Genomic DNA, 20976 nt, shown 5'->3' with positions numbered 1-20976 from the left:
AATTACTGAACTTCTCAGGGAGGGGCTCTTGTCAACAGTTCAGTCTCTGTGCCTGTGGGCCTGCTCTGTACTCTGCTAAGCTAAATTTTATTTTCCTCTCTTATTCATGCAGCTTGGCAAAATTCACAGGGTCACGATTCCTGTTTCAGCTGTCAAGTGTAACCCTATGGGACTCGGAGTTATAAGTTAAAACAAATCTGTACTGGATTAATTAGATTGGAAAGAGGAGCAAAACAGAGGACCATCTCCCACAATGTAAAAAAAAGTTAATTCCAGGCAAGTGCTTAGAGGGTGGAAAAATTGAAAAGAAATCCAGAAATTCAAGTTGCTGGTCAAGACTGTGAGCTCATTGTGGGCAGAGAATGTGTCTGTTCTTTTATTATACTCTCCCAAGTGCTTAGTACAGTGCACACAATAAGCGCGCAATAAATACTATTGAATGAATGAATGAAAATCTTTAGAGGGATTACATTGTTAGGAGCGGTTCTAGAGATGAACACCATAAAATGTTCAGCAGAAGATGTCGGGGAGGGAAAGAAGGGGTTTATTTGAGTCATGAAGGGTGAGCCCCTTCTTTCCCTCCCCGACATCTTCTGCTGCAGCAGTTGGCCTAGAGTATGTTCCTGTTGTGACCAGTCTGCTGCAGGGAATAAACACAAGAAAGGTGATTTTTGTTGGTGATGATGAAGATGATAAAACGACTGCTCCCCTGCTCTCTGTCTCTTTCTCCATTCCTTCTGCTTCTGGCCCACTCTCACGCCCAGACAAATCCCAGGAAGGCAGGATCTTGACCTCTTTCCTGAACCTTGAAGGAGGTGGAGAAGCAGCGTGGCTCAGTGGAAAGAGCACGGGCTTTGGAGTCAGGGCTCATGAGTTCGAATCCCAGCTCTGCCACTTGTCGGCTGTGTGACTGTGGGCAAGTCACTTAACTTCTCCGTGCCTCAGTTCCCTCATCTGTAAAATGGGGATTAAGACTGTGAGCCCCACGTGGGACAACCTGATTCCCCTATGTCTACCCCAGCGCTTAGAACAGTGCTCGGCACATAGTAAGCGCTTAACAAATACCAACATTATTATATGATATCAGAGTACCACTGCAAAGAGTTAATATGCCCTTACAGGAGGTGACTTAGAGCTAGAAGCATTAAGGGCCACAAGCTGGGATTTGCTTGCCACCACTGGCCAAACTAATTTTGCCACATGATCTTTCCCATCAAAGGCCTATTATGGGTCTTGTTATAGCATTTTTAAACATAAATGATACATCTTGGAGTAGTATGTTTAAAAATGATAAAACATTATATAGTATTTAGCATTAGTGATATATCTAGTAATAGTATTATTAAGTGTAGTAACAGTTTTTTATACACATCAAATGCATTCAGAAAATTAAAGACCCAAATCCAATTCTTTGATTTCTCCTCCTGGGGATCAAGGACCAAACATGATAGGTCTTGAGGTTTTGGATTGTTATGATGCCTGTTTATTATGAAAAGTAACTAGTCCTGCCTGGAAGTATTAAAAAAGCTCATGGTCAAATCCCTATTTCTCTTGTGTGGGTTTCATATAGCTGAGTAAAGATGCAGACAATTTTACATAGACAGTGTTAGTCCAAACACTCAAGAGGTTTTCTCAAGGACCAAGGGTGCCCTGAAGGTCACATTCCTCTTCTATGACTTAAAGAACAGGAAATCTTCTCTTGGAAGGCAAAGGATGTTCTTAGAAACATATCCCCACCTGTTTTGCCAAAGCAACAGCTCCATTCGTGGGAGATTTAATTTCAAGGTGGAAAATGACTAGCCTCAGGGTTGAATGGAGGTTTGTATCTGGCGTGTGTGTATATGTGTGTGTGTGTCTGGTTAGATATTCACTTGGAATGCAAACCTACACACACACACTTGGAGATATAGCACTCTCTCTATACATAGAGAGAGATATATCTCCCACTCATTAAAATAATGCCACTTAGTTCTTAGGAAGGAGTTCTTTAAAACCATCAGTTTGGTAAAAGGAAGATTTCCACAAATAGTTTAAACCTTCTAATGAGCCATTTGAATGAGCCTCTCTCTGACATCAGATTTCCTCCCTGACACAAGGGGGAAAAAAAACTGAATTATTTCCTCTGTTCCACTGCCATTTGCTCAAAATATTTCATTCAGGGATTCACATATAATTACCCATCTAATAAAAGGAGCTATTAGGTTGTAAAGATCCTATCCCTTCCATGCTCTTTTAAAATTATGGCCCACTCAAGCTTGAAATCAAAGGCAGAGCTGAATGGAATAATTCAGCTGAAACTCTCTTATTGGGTTTTGCAGCCTCCTAACTGATAAATATTCAAATTAGCTCCCTTTTGGTGATTCAGCTGCATAAACAGGAATTTAACTCTGAATGCAGCTGAAAATTCATTAACTAAATGTATGCACACAAAATTTCCTTAATTCAACCCATTAGTGTGTGGATAAACATAGTGCTCTAAAGTTAAGGTTCCTTGTTGGCTTGGATGGGGAAGGGTGAGGTGTGAGAAGGGCGGGGGATGAGGCAGGCAAGGAAGGGAAAAACCACATAAAAGAAGGTCCACTGGATTTATGGGGAAGAATCTGAGAAGCAACATGAAGTATTCCCATCTACCTCACTCTGACTCAGGACTCAGGTTAGCATCATGCTACCAAGCCAGAAGTTTCAGGGTGGAGAAACCATGGCACCCAAAGAATGGCTCTTTCAAAAGCAGCATCTTGTCCACTGTCCCTTCCTCGGAGTTGCGTTGGGTCTGGTTTTCATGGAGAGCTGCGGGAGCAACCAGAAGTGGTGTCAAGCGGCATGTGAACAAGCCACCTCGTAGGGGTCGGAGGGATCAATCAGGCGGGTTCGTCAGTCCCGAGGCGCTCCTGAGGAGGACTGGCCTCGGTGAAGTGCTGAAATGTCATCACAGTGTGGTATGGCAAAAAAGCCACCCATATTTAGAAGTGGTCTATTACAAGCTTAAGCACGTAATTACCTTGTGTCTGAGAAGATTGCATATTGTATCCTCTTTTTGTAAGTGTACTGCAGCTGGCAGAGTGCCACTTGTGCAGATTTTTATGTTCCTGTTCTCCATACACAAACGCTAACCAAGGATGGATTTACAAATACTTGCTGAAATTGGGTGAATATTACAGCCACTGCCCATACCCATCACTTGTGCAAGATGAATGACTGAGCAATGAAAAAAAATAGGTGGACTTTTTTTTGTTTTTTGTTTTTTGTGCTGTTGGCAATATGTCCAATCCTTTGGTGCTATAGTTCCCATGGACATTTTGGATTTGCGAGTACAAAACATTAAGTTTTCGCTGATGTGGTATGATATGAAATGCGCTTAAATAATGAACCTGTTTGATGTAAGACTAGAGCTACACTTAAAGGATGACAAGCCTCCACAGCGGCATCTCTGTTATGCCCTGTGCGTACTTTTAACAGCCGGCTGATCAAAGCAAGTGGCCAGAACTACTCCAGCAGCTTCAGCTTTGACCTTTGGGGTGAAGATGGGATGTTCTTTTGATTTTGATGAGGGGCCTCTGTCTCATCACTTGATATGCATGGTGATATTTCAGGATGTGGCATTTTTCTACAGAACCCCTCTGAGCTCTGAATTGATGGTAGGATGCGTGTGTGTGTCTGCATAAGTGTGCTGTGTATGAAATCCTGGTATGCTGCAATGTTCCCGGAATAATTCAATTGCTCTATCGCCAATAACCGTTAGAAGGCTGAGCCTGTGATGGCATTGAGTTGCTTCATTAGCCCTTCCAGGCTTGCCATTTGTTCACTCAAATCATCCTGTTCGTAGACCTGGAAAGACACCAAAAGCAAATGGTCAGTGAATAGTCCAACCCATGACTGAGCAGTCACAGTTAAAAGAAGCATGGCAAAACAGGTGTCCTTGAGTGACTGTTTCCTGTTTTACCGAAAGGGATTGAGGGAGCTATAGCTTTATTCCAGTAGGAAAGTTTTCTGGCATTTCCCTAAGAAGGTTCAGATCCAACACCACATTTTCCATGAGCTACAGAGACATAATTTTTTTTTTTTTGGTTTTGGTTCCTTAGGCGAAACACCTATGTTTGTAGTAGTACTTACTGAGCACCCACTTGGTGTGGTGCACTGTAGTAGCCACTGGAGAAGCACTGAATGCCCCATATGGGACAGAGACTGTGACCATCCTGATTAACCTATATGCACCCCAATGCTTAGTACAGTGCCTGGCACTTAATAAGCACTTAAATATTATTTTTAAAAAGGTGCACCCAGCACCTTCTAGCCTGGAAAACTGGGAAAATATAAAGACAATGGCACTATAGAGAAGCAGTGAGGCTCAATGGAAAGAGCACAGGCTAGGAAGTCAGAGATCATGGGTTCAATTCCTGGCTCTGCCTCTTGTCAGCTCTGTGACTTTGGGGAAGTCATTTCACTTCTCTGGGTCACCGTTCCCTCATCTGTAAAATGGGCACTAAGACAGTAACCCCACGCGGGACAACCTGATCATCTTGTATCCTCCCCAGAGCTTAGAACTGTGCTTTGCATATAGTATATAGTAAGATCTTAACAAATGCCATCATTATTTTTATTTTTTAGGATGTGGGTTCTAATTCCATCTCTGCCACTTACCTACTGGGTGACCTTGGGAAGGTCACTGCACTGCTCTGGGCCTCAGTTCCTTCATCTGCAAAATGGGCAGGGATTCACTCCCTCTTCTCATTCCTACTTAAACTGTGAGCCCCATGTGGGACCTATGTTATATCTATCCCAGGGCCTAGTATAGTGCCTGGTACATAGCACTTATCAAATTCCACAATCATTTACAAAAGACTGACCTTTTCCGAATTTCCAGCATAGATGCAAGGTTATAACATCAAATGCATTCCCTCACAGCCATCTATTTTTATTATTGTTGTAGTGTACTCTCCCAAGTGCTTAGTACAGTGCTCTGCACACAGTAAGCTCTCAATAAATAAAATTGAACAAATGGATAAGAAAGGGACCTGTTCCTTATCCACGAGGAACTTAAATGCTAATGGGTCCGGCAAGTTTCTTTATGCCAAAGAGCCAAATAAAGATTTTCAGCAGTAGGTGTATACGTTTTGGCCTTAAACATGATACCTGCTGTCATTAACCTTTGCCGTGCATAGTGTAAGGTGATGACATCATTGTGCTGCTGATCTGCTTCACTGCATCGGTTGTAGCAGCCAGCAGGAAGGGTAGAGGAAGATGGGAAGAGAAGGGGGAGGAGGGAAAGAAGGTGATGCCTGGATACTGTCATTTCAATGAGCAGCAGTTTCCCCTGGAGCAGCTCGCTCACAGCAGCTTTAGCAACTGCAGCCGGAGGAGTATACCATGGCTGATCCTCCTGGGAACTGATGTGTCTTCAAAAATGTTGGGAACTTGCTGTCCTCAACCTCTCTCAATGCTCCCTTAGTGGAAACAGCCTAGACCTCTGGTGCAGGAGACCGGAGTTCTAATCCCTGCTCTACCACTGGCATGTTGGTGGACCTTGGGTTCAGCCCCTATATCTCTCTGTGCTCCAATTTCTGCTCCTACAAATAATAATAATTATAGTATTTGTTAAGTACTTACTATGAACTAGGCACTGTACTAAGTGCTGGGGTGGATACAAGCAAATGGGGTTGGATGCAGACCCTGTCCCACCTGAGGCTCACAGTTTCAATCCCCATTTTACAGATGAGGTACCTGAGGCACAGAAAAGTGAAATGACTTGCCTAAGGTTACACAGCAGACAAGTGGCAGAGCTAGGATTAGAAGCCATGGCCTTCTGACTCCCCAGCCCATGGCCTCCACCTCCTTTCCCTTCCTTTTAGATTGTGAGCCCCATTGCAATGTTTGAGTAATTATTTTATGTCTAGTTCAATGCTTGTAGGTATTTGTTCAGAGTAAGATGTTAATAAATGTCATAATTAATCTACATAATTGAGGCCCCCAAACACCTATTCAGATATTTAAGGACAAGAAAAAGAATCAATGTTACCAATCAATGCTTTTTAGCTGGAATTATTCTAGTAACTGATTCTGAAACTTACCTACTGTTCTTAAATCATGCAGATAGTTTGCTAGTGCAACTCTGGTTTATGAGGTGGAAAGAGGCAAGGATTTGTAATAAAATTATCTATTCTATCTACTCTCTAATACCCTCCTTAATACAATGTTCTACATAGAGTAAGCAATCACTAAATACCAATGATTGACTATTGTCCAAGAGGATATAAAGTGACAAATGTAGAAATGTGATTTTAAACTAGCCACTTTGCCCTGTGAGGTTTACAAAGGATTCATTAAGAGCACCTAATTCCCCTCTTAATGGCATTATATAAAAGGCTTCCAAAAATAGGAATTTAAGAACATAAATGATCAACCAGTGACATTTGACAGGTTACTAGGAGCAACCTATGAGGTATGAGGTACAATAAAATAGATTTGGTAGGCACAATCCTGCCCTTAAGGAGATTACAGTCTAGTGGGAGATAAAGATATTAATATAAAATATAGATAGGGGAAATGGTAGAGTATAGGGAAAAGTACATGAGTGTTTGTGGATCTGGGATAGGGTATTAAAGTATCAGAGTGACGAATGGTGATATAGGACTGAGGTGAGGAGAGAATCAAAGTATTTAAAGGGCACAGACCCAAGTGCATATGTGATACACAAGGATGGGAGAATAGATAGGGAAATGATGGGTTAGTTAAGGAAGAACTCCTGCAGAAGGTCTGATTTAATCAGTCATCTTAGTCTGAACCATGATCCAACCAACCTCTTATTAGGTTTCAGAATAGCAACAAGTGATGCTTGAAGATACTATGCATTATTCTTATTATTTCCCTCTTCCCCACTGCTCCAAGGCCCTTTCTGTGGACCAAGAAGCAGCAGCGTGGCATAATAGAAAGAGCCTGGGGCTGGGAGTCAGAAGGATCAGCCTTCCAGCTTTGCCCCTTGCCTGCTATGTGACCTTGGACAAATCACTTTACTTCTCTGTGGTTCAGTTACCTCATCTGTAAAATGGGGATGAAGACTGTGAGCCCCCCGTGGGACAGGGACTGTGCTCAACCTAATTATTTTCTTGCATCACCCCAGCACTTAGTACATTGCCTGGACACAGTAAGCAGTTAACAAATACCACCATTATTATTACAAATAAAGTGGGACGGTGGCCTAATCCAAATGAACATACCGTTGATAATAATGATAATTGGCAGTATTTGTTAAGTGCTTTTCTGTGCCAAGCATTAAGTTAAATTCCTGGATAGGACATGACCAGATTAGATATCATCCCTGTCACACATGGGCCTGACTGTCACGTAGGAAAGATATTTGATCTCTATTTTACAAATGAAGAAATGCCCAAAGTCTTGCAGCAGGATTTTAGCTAACAGGCCACTACTTCGAGGGCTTGGATTTACTCATGTCTTTTTCATTTCCAGAGCTACCATGGAGTAGTAAGCCATAAGCTGTGTGTTAACCTCAGTCAGTGAGGGCCAGATTTCTGTCATTTTCCTAGAGAGATTCAGTTAACGATGCTAGTTGAAAATACTTTTCCCTCCAGATGTGAAATCTTTATACTTTCCTTTCTTATTTGTTTGCATTAGGGGAACTGCCACAGAAATTGCTAGCTGAAAAGGGGCTGTCAGGACCTCCAAGATTAAAAGTTGCAAGTAAGGAAAACAGAGTTACACTTCACAGATGGAATGACTTTGCTCTCTATCCTCCATGAGCCATTTTGAAAAAAATGCCTTTTGGGAAAGATGTTAGAATGTACCTTGCATATTACAAGGCACAACAAAGAACTCTTTGTAAGACTAACTGGAATGTGGGTTTTTTTTTTTCCCCTTCCTCAATGTATTTTTTTAAATGCCTATGGCAAAAACTCACTAAGATAATACTGATTGCAAAAAAGCACTAATAAACTGCACTAATAATAAAGTGTACAATTGGCTACTGCAGAGATACTTTTAATCATTAAATTACCCCCAAGAGGTCTGTAAAAGCAATTGCAGCTTCAAAAGTGGCATTTCTATCTAGGGGGTGGAGTAATAATAATAATTATAGTATTTGTTAAGCACTTATTATCTGCTGAGCGCTGTTCTAAGCGCTGGGGTAGATATAGGGTAATCAGATTGTCCCACGTGGGGCTCACATTTTTTAATCCCCATTTTTACAGATGAGGTAACTGAGGCACAGAGAAGTTAAGTGACTTGCCCAAGCTCACACAGCAGACAAGTGGAGGAGCCAGGATTAGAACCCATGACCTCTGACTCCCAAGCCTGTGCTCTTTCCACTGAGCCATACTGCTTCTCTAAATGATAGCATTTGTTAAGTGCTTACTTTGTGCAAAGCTCTATTCTAAGTGCTGGAGAGGATACAAGGTGATCAGGTTGTCCCATGTGGGGCTCAGAGTCTTAATACCCATTTTTACAGATGAGATAACTGAGGCACAGAGAAGTTTAGTCACTTGCCCAAAGTCACACAGCTGACAAGTGGTGGAGTCAGGATTTGAACCCATGACCTCTAACTCCCCAGCCCGTGCTCTTTCCACTGAGCCATGCTGCTTCTCTTAGTCATACCTGGCATGAGAGTTACAGCAGGAGAGTATTTGGGCAGTACAGATAATTAGGCTGAATATTATGTCACTGTAAATGTCACTAAGAGCAACTATAAAATGGTGCAGGCTTGGGGAACATGGAGTATAAGAATAAATTCAGCCACATTATTATGTCAGTTACATAAAAAACTAGATTTGTATTTAAATTGGAATAAGTACTCTTGCACTTTTCCAAAATACCACAATAGGCAAATTCTATATTTGATATATTTCATTGTGATACTGCTGACAATAAAATCAAGAGAAAGTTTTCAGTCTTAAATTAACATTAATCCCCATAAGTGATTTTCTGGGGAAGAAATAGTTGGGTTGATTTTTAATACTTCATCTTCCAACAAAATTTAGAATTTCCCAAGATAATTCTGCTCCCCAAATGCAAGCAGCATTGCACACCAATGCTTTGAACTATTTAATAGAGTTTTGTTACTTTATTCATTTCAAGTGTTTTATTCCCTATTTGCAAACTAGGCAAGATTCACATCTGGGTAGAAGACTAATCTATGAATTAATTTGTTTTCATTTCATTTGTCTTCATACCTTTGAAGAAGAATTCAAATGCAATAGCATATTTCAAATCAGTTTCTTTTTTGTTTGTTTTTCCTTCTTTTCTTTATTTTGAGAGCAATCCAACAAAGGTAGTCCTGTCCTCTTGTTCACTATCTGCTGTCTCTCAGAATATAGTCCCAGGAATTGCACACCTTTCTAAATATTATTGTTTTGCTTTTCTCAGTCTTCTTCAAATTAATACTTTTTTTCTGCTTGTCATTTTTCTCAATCCTTTTATCCATTTACTCTTTAGAACTCTTCTGTCCCCAGTAGTACAATCTTTAATATTTCTGAATGAATTATTTATCCTCTCATTTTCTATAATCACAGTATTTTTTACTCATATGTGAACATCTTATTTCCCATTAAATGTACTTTATTTCTTCCCTTTGCCTGTTTTTTTCAATATTTCATTTATTGCTCTCTCTCTCTTCCATTTATTTCCTCATCATTTTCTTCTTGAAACCCTGAGCTATGTGTTTGCTCATTCTTTCTCCAAGCCTTCCCTGGAATCCTCACCAGGATCAGATGAGTGTTCCACATGCTCAGTACAGTGCTCTGCATACAGAATTTCTCAGTCATTCTTACCTTCCTCCAGTCCGGTCTCCCCACCCCGCTGCTCTCCTGACATAAATCCAGATGATCTGGTAGCGGGGTCGGGTGGCAGATCAGAACTCCAGCCCTCAAACAGCCCTGACTATTGGCTTGGGAGTGAGGACAACAAGAAGGCGGAAATAGAATAATAATAATAATTGTAGTATTTAAGTGCTTACTATGTCCCAGGCACTGTACTAAGTGCTGGGATGGATACAAGCAAATGGGTTGGACACAGTCCCTGACCTATGTAGGGCTCACAGTCTCAATCTCCATTTGACAGATGAAGGAATTGAGGCCCAGAGAAGTGAAGTGACTTGCCCAAGGTCACACAATAGGCAAGTAGTGAAGCATGGATTAGAACCTATGACATTCTAATCCGCAGGCCTGTGTTCTATCCACTATGCCACGTCCCTGTCCCATAAGCTCCTGAGGATTTTGGTTAAGCATGTTCTACTGAATTATGAACAAATAGTTGTGGTTACTATGCCCTGTTTGAGTAGATCAAAAACAAGACTGCTGATTTGAATGAAGAAAGGATAAACCAGTAAATCTGCTCATTTCTCTTTTTGTTTCTTTCTTCTCATGTGTTATGCCCTGAGGCATATTTTGTATAACTCCTGATGAGGTCAGGGCTAAAGTAGCAAGGTGATGTCCGTAATTAAATAATTGTGTAATTATGGCATTTGTTAAGTGGTTACTATATGACAAGCATTGTTCTAAATGCTGGGGAAGATACAAATTAATCAGGTAGGGTAGAGTATCTGTCCCACATGAGACTCAGAGTTTAAGTGGAATGGAGAACAGGTATTGAATTCCCATTTTATGGTTGAAGAAACAAAGAGACAGTGAAATTAAGTGATTGCCTCTAGATTACAAGCTCACTGTAGGGAGGGAACATGTCTATCAACTGTTTATATTGTTACATTGTACTCTCCCAAGTGCTTAGTACAGTATCCTATCAACAACAAATACAATTGATCGATTATCATAAATCTCAGAGCAAGTGGCAGAGTCAGGATTAGAACTCCGGTCCTCTGATTTCCAGGCCCATGCTTTTTTCACCTCACCATGTTGCTTCTTGTGCAGTTTATGCAAATAATGTGGGTCCCACAAAATGCTTTTGCAGGGAGCTGAGTAATTAATGTTTTATTCTTATTGATGACCATTCCTGCCAACACCTATCATTCTATTTAAAAATGACAGGGACAGTCAAGGTTCCCAATATCTGAGATAATCCTGAGCTCCAAATACTCTTTCACCACAAATGGTCATATTCTTAAATGAAGACATGTTTTAGCTTGAGATGCCTGGGTAATTAATATCAGAGTATATTGTGGGAACCCAGCCAATATAAACATTACATAAAACATGCTTAGATTGCTTTTCTGGTTCTATTCACTGAAACAGTAACTGCAGGCAGCTTCTTAGCCAAGAGATATTACTTGAGCCATACAATCTGCAACTGTGTTCAAGCAAGCTAGACTTGCTTAGTGTAGTGGATAGAGCACAGTCCTAGTGTAGTCCATGGTGTAGTCCATGGTGTAGTGGATAGAGCACAGGCCTGGGAGTCAGAAGGTCATGGGTTCTAATCCCAGCTCCCCCACTTGTCTGCTGTGTGACCTTGGGGAAGTCACTTTAGTTCTCTGTGCCTCAGTTACCTCCTCTGTAAAATGGGGATTGAGACTCTGAGCCCTAGGTGGGACAGGGACTGTGTCCAACCCAGTTTGCTTGTATCCACCCTAGTGCTTAGTACAGTGCCTGGCACATAGTAAGCGCTTAACAACTGCCATAATTACTATCATTATTATCCCACATGCCATAACCACAGACATTTGGTGTAAGACTATATATAGGTTGAACGAGGCCAGGTGAACATTCAGATTTCAAAACAGCATGGAGTAAACTACTGTAATGAAGACAGTCTATTTTTGTATATTAGCATATATTTTCAAAGCTGTTCTTACACTGGCAGGATCCTCTGTCGGTTTGTGGCCCTCTTCTGACACTTCTGGAGCCGTGGGTACGGACACTGGTAGCAAAGGAGATCTCGCCTTTCCAGCCAGTCCAAGGGATGCCGTTTTAACCTGAGCCTTGGGAAGGTTAGGCCCTGCAACAGAAAAAAAATATTCAGAGATGAAATATGCACAAGCGATATGCAGAATATTAACTCCCAAATCTTCAAATCCAAAATCAGCAGGTTGGAGCCGACGGCTTCTCAGTAAAGATACACCACAGATCGTATATTTTTATGTTTTTTCCGTTACAGTGAAGACAGACTCTCAACCTGTAAATGCGTTGATTTTATCTCTCTCAAAGCGACCTGGACAAAGGCGCTTGATTACACTTCCACTTCAACAGACTGCCAGCATCATCCATAGTCCTAGAGATAGTCATTCAAGAATTGCTACTTGCGGGTAAATGAACCCTGGACTTATACATACCTCCAAGCAGACATGCAAATTAATTGTAAACTATTTCACCAAGGCATGAAGGAAAATCAAAGGAACACATGTACCAACCAGCATTGGGCAAACCATACATATAACCAGAAATCGATATTTGTGATCCAGAACTAAGTGCTGTCACAGAATTTGGTTACCTAGGAAACATATTGGCCAGTGATGCTGTGATGATAAACTAGGAAGCTGAAAATCAAATCAAGAAGGCTAGCGTCTCTCCTTTAAAGGGGGATGGGTCTATCAAAACAGAGTATGATGTTATGTTCCAGACCGAATGAAAGGTCGACAGAACTCTAGTGTATTCACTGCACTTCGATCGCATCTATCTCACCGCTGATCTTTCACCCACATCCTGCCTCTGTCCTGGAACACCTTCCCCCTTCATATTGGACTCTCCCCACCTTCAAAGACTTATTGAAGGCACATCTCTTCTAAGAGATCTTCCCTGACTAAGCCCTCATTTCCTCTTCTCCCACTCCCTTCATCACTCTTCCATTTGGATTTGCTTTCTCTATTCACCTGTCCCTCAACCTCATTCATTCATTTAATAATGGTGGTATTTGTTAAGCGTTTACTATGTGCAAAGCACTGTTCTAAGCACTGGGGGATACAAGGTGATCAGGTTGTCCCACGTGGGGCTCCCAGTTTTAATTCCATTTTACAGATGAGGTAACTGAGGCACAGAGAAGTGAAGTGACTTGCCCAAAGTCATACAGCTGGGAAGTGGCAGAGCTGGGATTCGAACCCATGACCTCTGACTCCCAAGCCTGGCCTCTTTCCACTGAGCCACGCTGCTTCAGTAGTATTTATTGAGCGCTTACTATGTGCAGAGCTCTGTACTAAGCGCTTGGAATGTACAATTCGGCAACAGATAGAGACAATCCATGCCCATCGATGGGCTCACAGTCTAATTGGGGGAGACAGACGAACAAAAACAAGACAAGCAATCATGATAAGTAGAATCAACCCCAAATTGAACCCCAAAGACTTTTGTATATATCCATAATTTATATTAATGTCTGTCTCCCCCTATGAATTGTAAGTTCGCTGTGGGCAGAGAATGTGTCTACCAACTTTATTACACTGTACTCTCGCAAGTGCTTAGTACAGTGCTCTGCACACGGTAAATTGTTAATAAATATGATTGATTCAGTAGTATTTATTGAGCACATACTGAGAGCAAAGCATTATGCTAAGCGCTTGGGAGAGTATAATATAACAACAGACACATTCCCTGCCCACAATGAGCTCACAGTCTAGACCTGTCCATTTTATCTTCCACTACTATAACTGGAGCGACCCCAGATCCTGTATCTGACTCTGAGCAGTTCCACCGGAGTCACTTATTGGCTAAAGACCAAATAAAGCATGAAGTTCTGGAATATCTCGTGATGAGAAGCAACATGGCCCAGTGGATAGAGCACAGGCCTGGGAGTCAGAAGGGCATGGGTTCTAATCTCAAGCTCTGCTACTTGTCTGTTGTGTGACTTGGAGCATGTCACAACTTCTCCGTTCCCTCATCTGTAAAATAGGGATTAAGATTGTCAGCCTGATGTGGGACAGGGACTGTGTCCAACCCGATTTGCTTGTACCCTCCCCGGGGCTTAGTACAGTGCCAGGCACATAGTAAGCACTTAAATACCACAGTTAATATTATTATTATTATATAGTCAGCAGACAACCACAGATGGCAACCGGGTAAGGAGCTGGTGAGGAAAACTAAGATATCAATCAGCGGAGGTAAAATTAAGGTGGGACCATCCCAAAAACCACAGGAAGTGGTACATCTGGCCAGCTGATCCCGGGGACCTGTGGGATTTCCGCTGTCCATAGGCAGGTGAGTCCGAGTAGCTTTCACCCTCCCCTCTCCCAACACCGGTCAGTGATGGCAGTTTTAAATGCTTGGCTGTTCTGGTAACAAATCACATTCACTTTCGGTCCTGCCACAGTCAATTAAGCAAATACAGACATTTCAACTGGCGAACATATAATATTAACAAGATATTATTTTTCCACATTCAAAAGGTAGAAAAGATTATAAATTGTTCATGGGTCATTTCAGACACACTTGCAGATCTAGAATCACACTGTCAGTGGTATCCTCTTTCAACTCATATAAGGAGTCATGCTTCCATTCTTTGGACTTTCCCCTTTTCTCTCTCCTTATTGATCTTCTATTTTCATGTATTATTCATTCATTCCTTCAATAGTATTTATTAAGCACTTACTATGTGCAGAGAACTGTACTTAGCGCTTGGAATGTACAATTCGGCGATAAATACAATCCCTGCCCACACCCTAATTATTCTATAAAGTATTTGACACCCTCTGAATGCTCAATAATGATTAATCACTACAAAGATTGTCCACTTTGCCGATCAAAACCCACCATTTGGGTTTCAATTTCAAGGATACATGGATTCTAAAAATATTCCATCTCTACCAGGCCAGAGGCCTGAATGTGCTTTAATATTAGTTGTAGATACTGAGGTTAATTAGATTTTCAGTAGATTCCTTTCTCAGTGATCTTTAAATAACTAGGATAGCATAGAGAGCACATTTGTCAAAATGAGAGGCAGTTTGTACTGTTTGTTACTTGCAAGCCAGGACTGGGCAGTTTTATCATTAACTGACTTCATGATTTGATTACTTTTCTCTCTGTGGTTTAGGAAATTTACTCAAAGGATGGGTGCATTATTTTTCTCCATCAGTATATTTATACTATTAAATTTAAAAAAAACCTTGGACAAATTAAGTTATAACTCATTGATTACTGTAATTGAGTCCTAAACCACTAAAATAATGTTTTTTATCTTTTCAATTTATTAATGAAGAGGAAAAACAGAAATTAAGGGGTTTTTCTTTGTCTCCTGCAACCAACACACAATCACTTACCACCCCACCACCAAAAAAAACCAAACTACCAACCCCCCCGACCCAAAAAACAAATAGCATAACTGGATCATATTTAAGCAATCACTTTAACTTAATCAATGGCAGTAATGATGCCTCATGGGTGTTTAGTAAACAATCTCCTGAGCCTTTCTCAGGAATCCACATCTTGGATTCCTTGAGGGAAATGCCGGGGGAATTTTGGGAAGGAGAAACAATGGGGCCTGATCTTTCCTGGCCCCGGATCTGCCATCCATCATGATTCTCTATATTGTCTATCACTGCCCCACCATGGCTTCCATTGCTGGTCCTGCAGCAACTATCATCCAGGACAAGAATCAGGATCTAAAGTTCCACCCACCTCCCATCCAAACCCTTTGCTCTCTAACACCTCCAATCATCATCTTACAGGATGCTTTCCCTTGTAATCTCTCTCTTCACTTTTTCTTTCTCAGACAGAATGTTGAGACCTTGAAAAGAAGGAGTTTTGAAAGGACATGCTATGGCTTTTGAAGAACACCTGGAATAGATGGATAACTTTACGCCGTTGAACATCACTTTGGTCTTAATGGTATTCTTCTCATCACAGGTCCTGCTGGAAGAGAACATAACATGGGGACCCTGCAAAGATTGTCCAGCAGCACGGTAAGATGTTGTGCAAGCAGCCACAGCATGGGTTTGATGTTTTTAAGCTTTCTTTTCAAGGTAGTGTTAGCAAATATTTCATTTACTCATTAGTGACATAATATATGGCTGCCACTGCAGATCTCACTACTGTCTCACCAGAAGACTCCACCTCACAGTTATTCTCTGGGAAGAATATGACTTTGAATGACAATGGAATAGAGCTCTCGATATCTTGGAAAGCCTAAATTCATACAGCTGATGTTCATGCTGAATTTCACCTACACACCCGAACACACTCTAATAACCCCCTTAGAACCCTTCCCAATTCTTTACTGCTTGGAATAAAACTATGAAGAAGTAGACATGCTTAAAATGGATATGGATCAAATCATTTAGTGTAGAATCAAGGGCTCAAAGGGACTGAAAACCAGGCCTGTTGTTTTCAAGGTACTCTTCAAGTGTGACTATAGAGTATCCTATGTTTGCAAAATGACCATAGAGCAGGACCCATTTTATATTAGAAAATCTGCCGCAGTGGGATGCAGTGGGGACTGATATAGATATTCAATAAGTAACAGGCTTACAGTTTCTCAGATAGTGGATCAGCTGTTTAAATTCAGCCATGTAAGCTCTCCATCACCTTGCCTCCTCCTACCTCATCTCCCTTCTCTGTCTACAGCCCAGCCCACATATGCCCCTCCTCTGCCGCTAACCTCCTCACTGTGCCTCGTTCCTGCCTGTCCTGCTGTCGACCCCTGGCCCACGTCCTACCTCTGACCTGGAATGCCCTCCCTCCTCACATCCGCCCAACTAACTCTCTTCCCCTCTTCAAAGCCCTCCTGAGAGCTCTCCTCCTCCAGGAGGCCTTCCCAGACTCAGCCCTCTCTTTCCCTCTGCTCCTCCTCCCTTCCCATTCCTCCTACTCCCTCCCTCTGCTCTACCCCCTTTCTCCACTGCACTTGCATATATTTTTACATATTTATTGCTCTAGTTATTTTATTAATGATGTGCATTTATCAATGGTTCTATTTATCTATTTTGATGGTAATGATGCCTGACTACTTGTTTTGTTGACTGTCTCCCCCTTCTAGATTGTGAGCCCGATGTTGGGTAGGGATTGTCTCTACCTGTTGCCGAACTTTACTTCCCAAGTGCTTAGTACTGTGCTCTGCACATGGTAAGCGCTCAATAAATGCGATTGACTGAATGAATGAATGAATAAGTTCAATCACCTTTCATGGGGTGGGAGAATGAAAAAATGACTCATTTAACTTGGAATGTTTTTTCTCAAAATGTGCAGTATGTGGGTCTTATTTTATTTCAAACCCAGGATATTTAAATCTGAGTTAAAAACATCTCACTAATCCTTGACACCACTGTTGGGGAGAAAGCTCTACAGACTTAGATGTAAGCAATTTTTCATGAAAAAAATACTTCCTGGCAAAATTTCATCAACTAGTTAATATTCAAGAGTTTCTACAATACAATGCTTTAGAAATTTTCATATAACACTATGAAGATCTAAGTAAGGGGGTGAGAAGCTTTTATTGGTCTTAGCAGTTGATCCTTTGACATTTCAGTCTAGAAATAGGGCTGTGAAAATCTAGATAAAAGGGTGAGGAGTTTATGGTGGCCCCAGCAGATGATAATTTAGCATTGTAAAATATATATTATAAATTATTTATTCAGAGTACTGTCAGTCTCCCCCTCTAGACTGTTAGCTTGTAATGGGTAGGGAATGTGTCTGCTAATTCTGTTGTATTGTACTCTCTCAAGTGCTTAGTACATTGCTCTGCACATAGTAAACATTTAATGAATACAATTGATTGATGTCAGTCTATACTTAGGGCTACGAAAATCCAGAAAGGGGCTGAAGAGCTTATGCTGGCCACAGTTGTTGATCTATCAGTATTTCAGCAGGAGTGAATTGGGTGAGAAGAACACAAGCAATTGAAGCTGAATCAGCTTGTCTAGAGAATCACTTCCATCCACTTCCAGTTCCAGTCAGCACTGGCAGACTCTCTCGTCTCAGAGGTATGTCAACTGCACTTGCCAGACCCATCAAGGAACAAGCAGCAGGAAAGCAGCTAACGGGGTAAGCGTCTCTCTCATTGGTATTCATTGAGGGCGTACTGTATGTAAAGTCAGTCAACTGTATTTATTGAGCTCTTACTATGTACGGAGCACTGTACTAAGGGCTGGGGAGAGTACAAAATAATATAACAGCCATATTCCCTGCCCACAATGAGTATTCTGTGCTGTCCTATGAAGGTAAGTGCTGAGGGATGAAGGTGGGGTAAGTATCAAGGGATTGAAGGGTACAGATCTAAATGCAAAGGCGATGCAGAAGGCAATTGGAAATACAGGAAAAAGGGGCTTAATCAGAGAAGGCCTCTTAAAGAAGCTGTGATTTTAATAAGGTTTTGAAGGTGGGGAGAGTGGTTGTCTGTTGTATATGAAATGGGAAGGAGTTTCAGGCCACAAGGAGAATGTGGGCAAGGGGTCAACAGCGAGATAGACAAGACTGAGGTACAGTGAGTGATTTGGTGTTAGAGGAATGAAGCGTTCAGACTAGGTCATAACTAGGAAATTAGTGAGGTAAGGTAGGAGGGGGTGGGCTGATTAAGTGCTTTAAAGGAGATGGTAAGGAATTTCTATGTGATGTGGAGGTGGATGGACAGTCACTGGAGGTTCTTGAGGAGTGTGGAAACCTAGACTAAATGTTTGAGAAAAACATTCCTTGCAGGAGAGTGAAGTATTGGACTGAAATGGGGATAGACTGGTGGCAGGGAGAGCAGGGAGATGGCTGATCAGTCAGTGTAATTTATTGAGCACTTACTGTTTGCAGAGCACTGTACTAAGCACTTCGGAGAATAGTTTTGGTAGATACTGAGTGAGTTGAGATTAGTGAAAAGGGCTGTGAAGACTGCAATGATTTATACATTAAGAGAAGCTAGTTTAGGTAATGGAGACTACGTGGGGCATGATGATTAGAAAATTGGAAGGAGTCAAAAGATCAGAGGTCTCCATGGGGGAACAGGACAGATTTGTTGGGAGTAGGTGTGCAGGATAGAAAGTAGGGGAGAAGGTCGTGGTGGATAGAGGAATTTCAGAGTTGGTGAGGGTAGAAACTGTGCTACATGAAATGGATTATGTCTCCAATTGGTGAGTGGGTGAGGTGGGGTGACTGGGAGGTCTTTGGAGTTGAGGAGTAAGAAGGCAGATTTCCTTGGTGTTCTATTCCACTAGTTGAGCCCAGGAAATGAGAGGCCCTGGAGTGCTGGTTCTCCTTTCCCCTGGGCAACAAGGATAATTGAATATTTTATTTCCCATTAGTTCATTATCTGTACCCAGCACTTTCCCTCTAGCCCGTAAGCTCGTCGTGAGCAGGAAACATGTCTACCAGCTCTGTTTTGGACTCTCCAAAGTGCTTAGTACAATTCTTTGCATGGAGTAAGGCTGCAGACAATCACATTTATTGAGAACTTATTTTGTGCGGAGCACTGTCCTGAGAGCTTGGGAGTGTAATACTAATAATAATGTTGGTATTTGTTAAGCGCTTATTATATGCAGAGCACTGTTCTAAGTGCTGGGGTAGATACAGGGTAATCAGGTTGTCCCTCGTGAGGCTCACAGTCTTCATCCCCATTTTACAGATGAGGGAACTGAGGCCCAGAGAAGTTAAGTGACTTGCCAACAGTCACACAGCTGACAAGTGGCAGACCAGGGATTTGAACCCATAACTTCTGACTCCCAAGCCTGTGCTCTTTCTACTGAGCCACGCTGCTTCTCTACAAAATAACAGAGTTGGTAGATATGTTCCCTGCCCACAGTGAGCTTATAGTCCAGAGATGAAGACAGACATTGTTATAAGTAAATTACAGATACATTTCATATGTGCTATGGGGCTGAAATAAGGGGTGAAACAATGAAGTAAATCCAAGTGTGAGGTCAACACAGAAGTGAGTGGGAGAAGAGGAAATGGGGGCTTAATCAGGGTAAGCCACTTGGAGGAAATTTGTCCTCAATTAGTCTTTGAAAATGAAGAGAATAATAATAATAATTATGGTATTTGTTAAGTGCTTACTATGTGCCAAGCAGTGTTATAAGCTCTGGGGAAGATACAAGGTAAGCAGGTTGTCCCACATGGGGCTTACAGTTTTAATCCCCATTATAGAGATGAGGTAACTGAGGTCCAGAGAAGTTAAGTGGCTCATCCGAGGTCACACAGCAGACCAGTGGCAGAGCTGGGATTAGAACCCATGAGCTCTAACTCACAACCCCATGCTCTTTCCTCTTAGCTATGCCACTTCTTCAATTGTTTCTAATATTTGTCAGCTATGAAGATGGAGGGTGGTCCAAACCAGTATCAGGTTGTGGGTGAGAGGTCAGTGGAGAGAGAGACAAGGTTGAGGTGCAGTGCGTAGGTTGGCAGAGATGAGTGGAGTGTAGGTTGTAATGGGAGAGCAGCAAGGTAACACAGGAAGGAGCAAGGTGATTGAGTGTTTTAAAACTGATAATATGGAGTTTGTGTTTGCTACTGAGAGGTAGGTGGTAAACCACTGGAGGTTCTTGAGAAGTGGGGAAATAAGTATCATTGATTAACTGATTGATTTGAACCCCTTCTAAATGTCAGTTCCATGTACATTGGTAGTGAGAGTCTTGTTCAACATCATGTTCAAATTAGATCTAGGAAACAGGAAGGCATTAAACAAGGTAAGCTGTCTCACTTTTTCTGTTAATCTACTTTCCTGACCCTTACAAGTGCTCACCAGGAGAAGCAAGGTTCCCTGGCTTGTATGTTTTTTGTTTGTTTTATTTTAGAATAAGGATTTTTACCTTTGTTTTCTTTTTGTTTGCTTTTTTTTAATAGTTTCTTGTTTTCACTTTTATTTTGGTTTTCACAAGAAATTGGAAAGCCTCCACTGTCCTATGACAGACATATTCATAGTATCATATTCAATGTTAGTTTATAAAATGGATTAGGGCATACTGTTGTCTACCACTGTTGGGTCTGAGATATAGTTTGGTAATGACAGACTGCATCTCTTTCCTCTTCCAGCTGTCTCACAGTGCATCCCTCCAGTTACAGATGGACTATGGACTCACTGTGTCCACTCCTGAAAAAGCAAGTTTAATAAATGCATGTTCTGCTGGTCCTAGGACATTCCTTTCACCCTTACCCATTGATGTCTGAGAAAGTGGCTCAGTCTGAA

The 20976-nt window shown here is 41.6% G+C and overlaps 1 protein-coding gene across 1 annotated transcript in view; it reads right to left on the bottom strand.

Moving 5' to 3' along the window:
* Positions 1–1010: 1010 nt before the first annotated feature.
* The window catches only part of DCC (DCC netrin 1 receptor), a 644354-nt gene continuing 624388 nt past the window's right edge, over positions 1011–20976 (bottom strand). Inside the window, 2 exon segments of the mRNA XM_039911321.1 lie at positions 1011–3825; positions 11747–11889. Of these exon segments, the coding sequence (XP_039767255.1) occupies positions 3736–3825; positions 11747–11889 (233 nt within the window). The 3' untranslated portion in view covers positions 1011–3735.

This window comes from Ornithorhynchus anatinus, chromosome 3, assembly GCF_004115215.2.
Source record: "Ornithorhynchus anatinus isolate Pmale09 chromosome 3, mOrnAna1.pri.v4, whole genome shotgun sequence".
NCBI lineage: Eukaryota > Metazoa > Chordata > Mammalia > Monotremata > Ornithorhynchidae > Ornithorhynchus > Ornithorhynchus anatinus.
The sequence above is the reverse complement of the archived record's forward strand: the minus strand, read 5'-3'. Positions and strand labels throughout refer to the sequence as shown.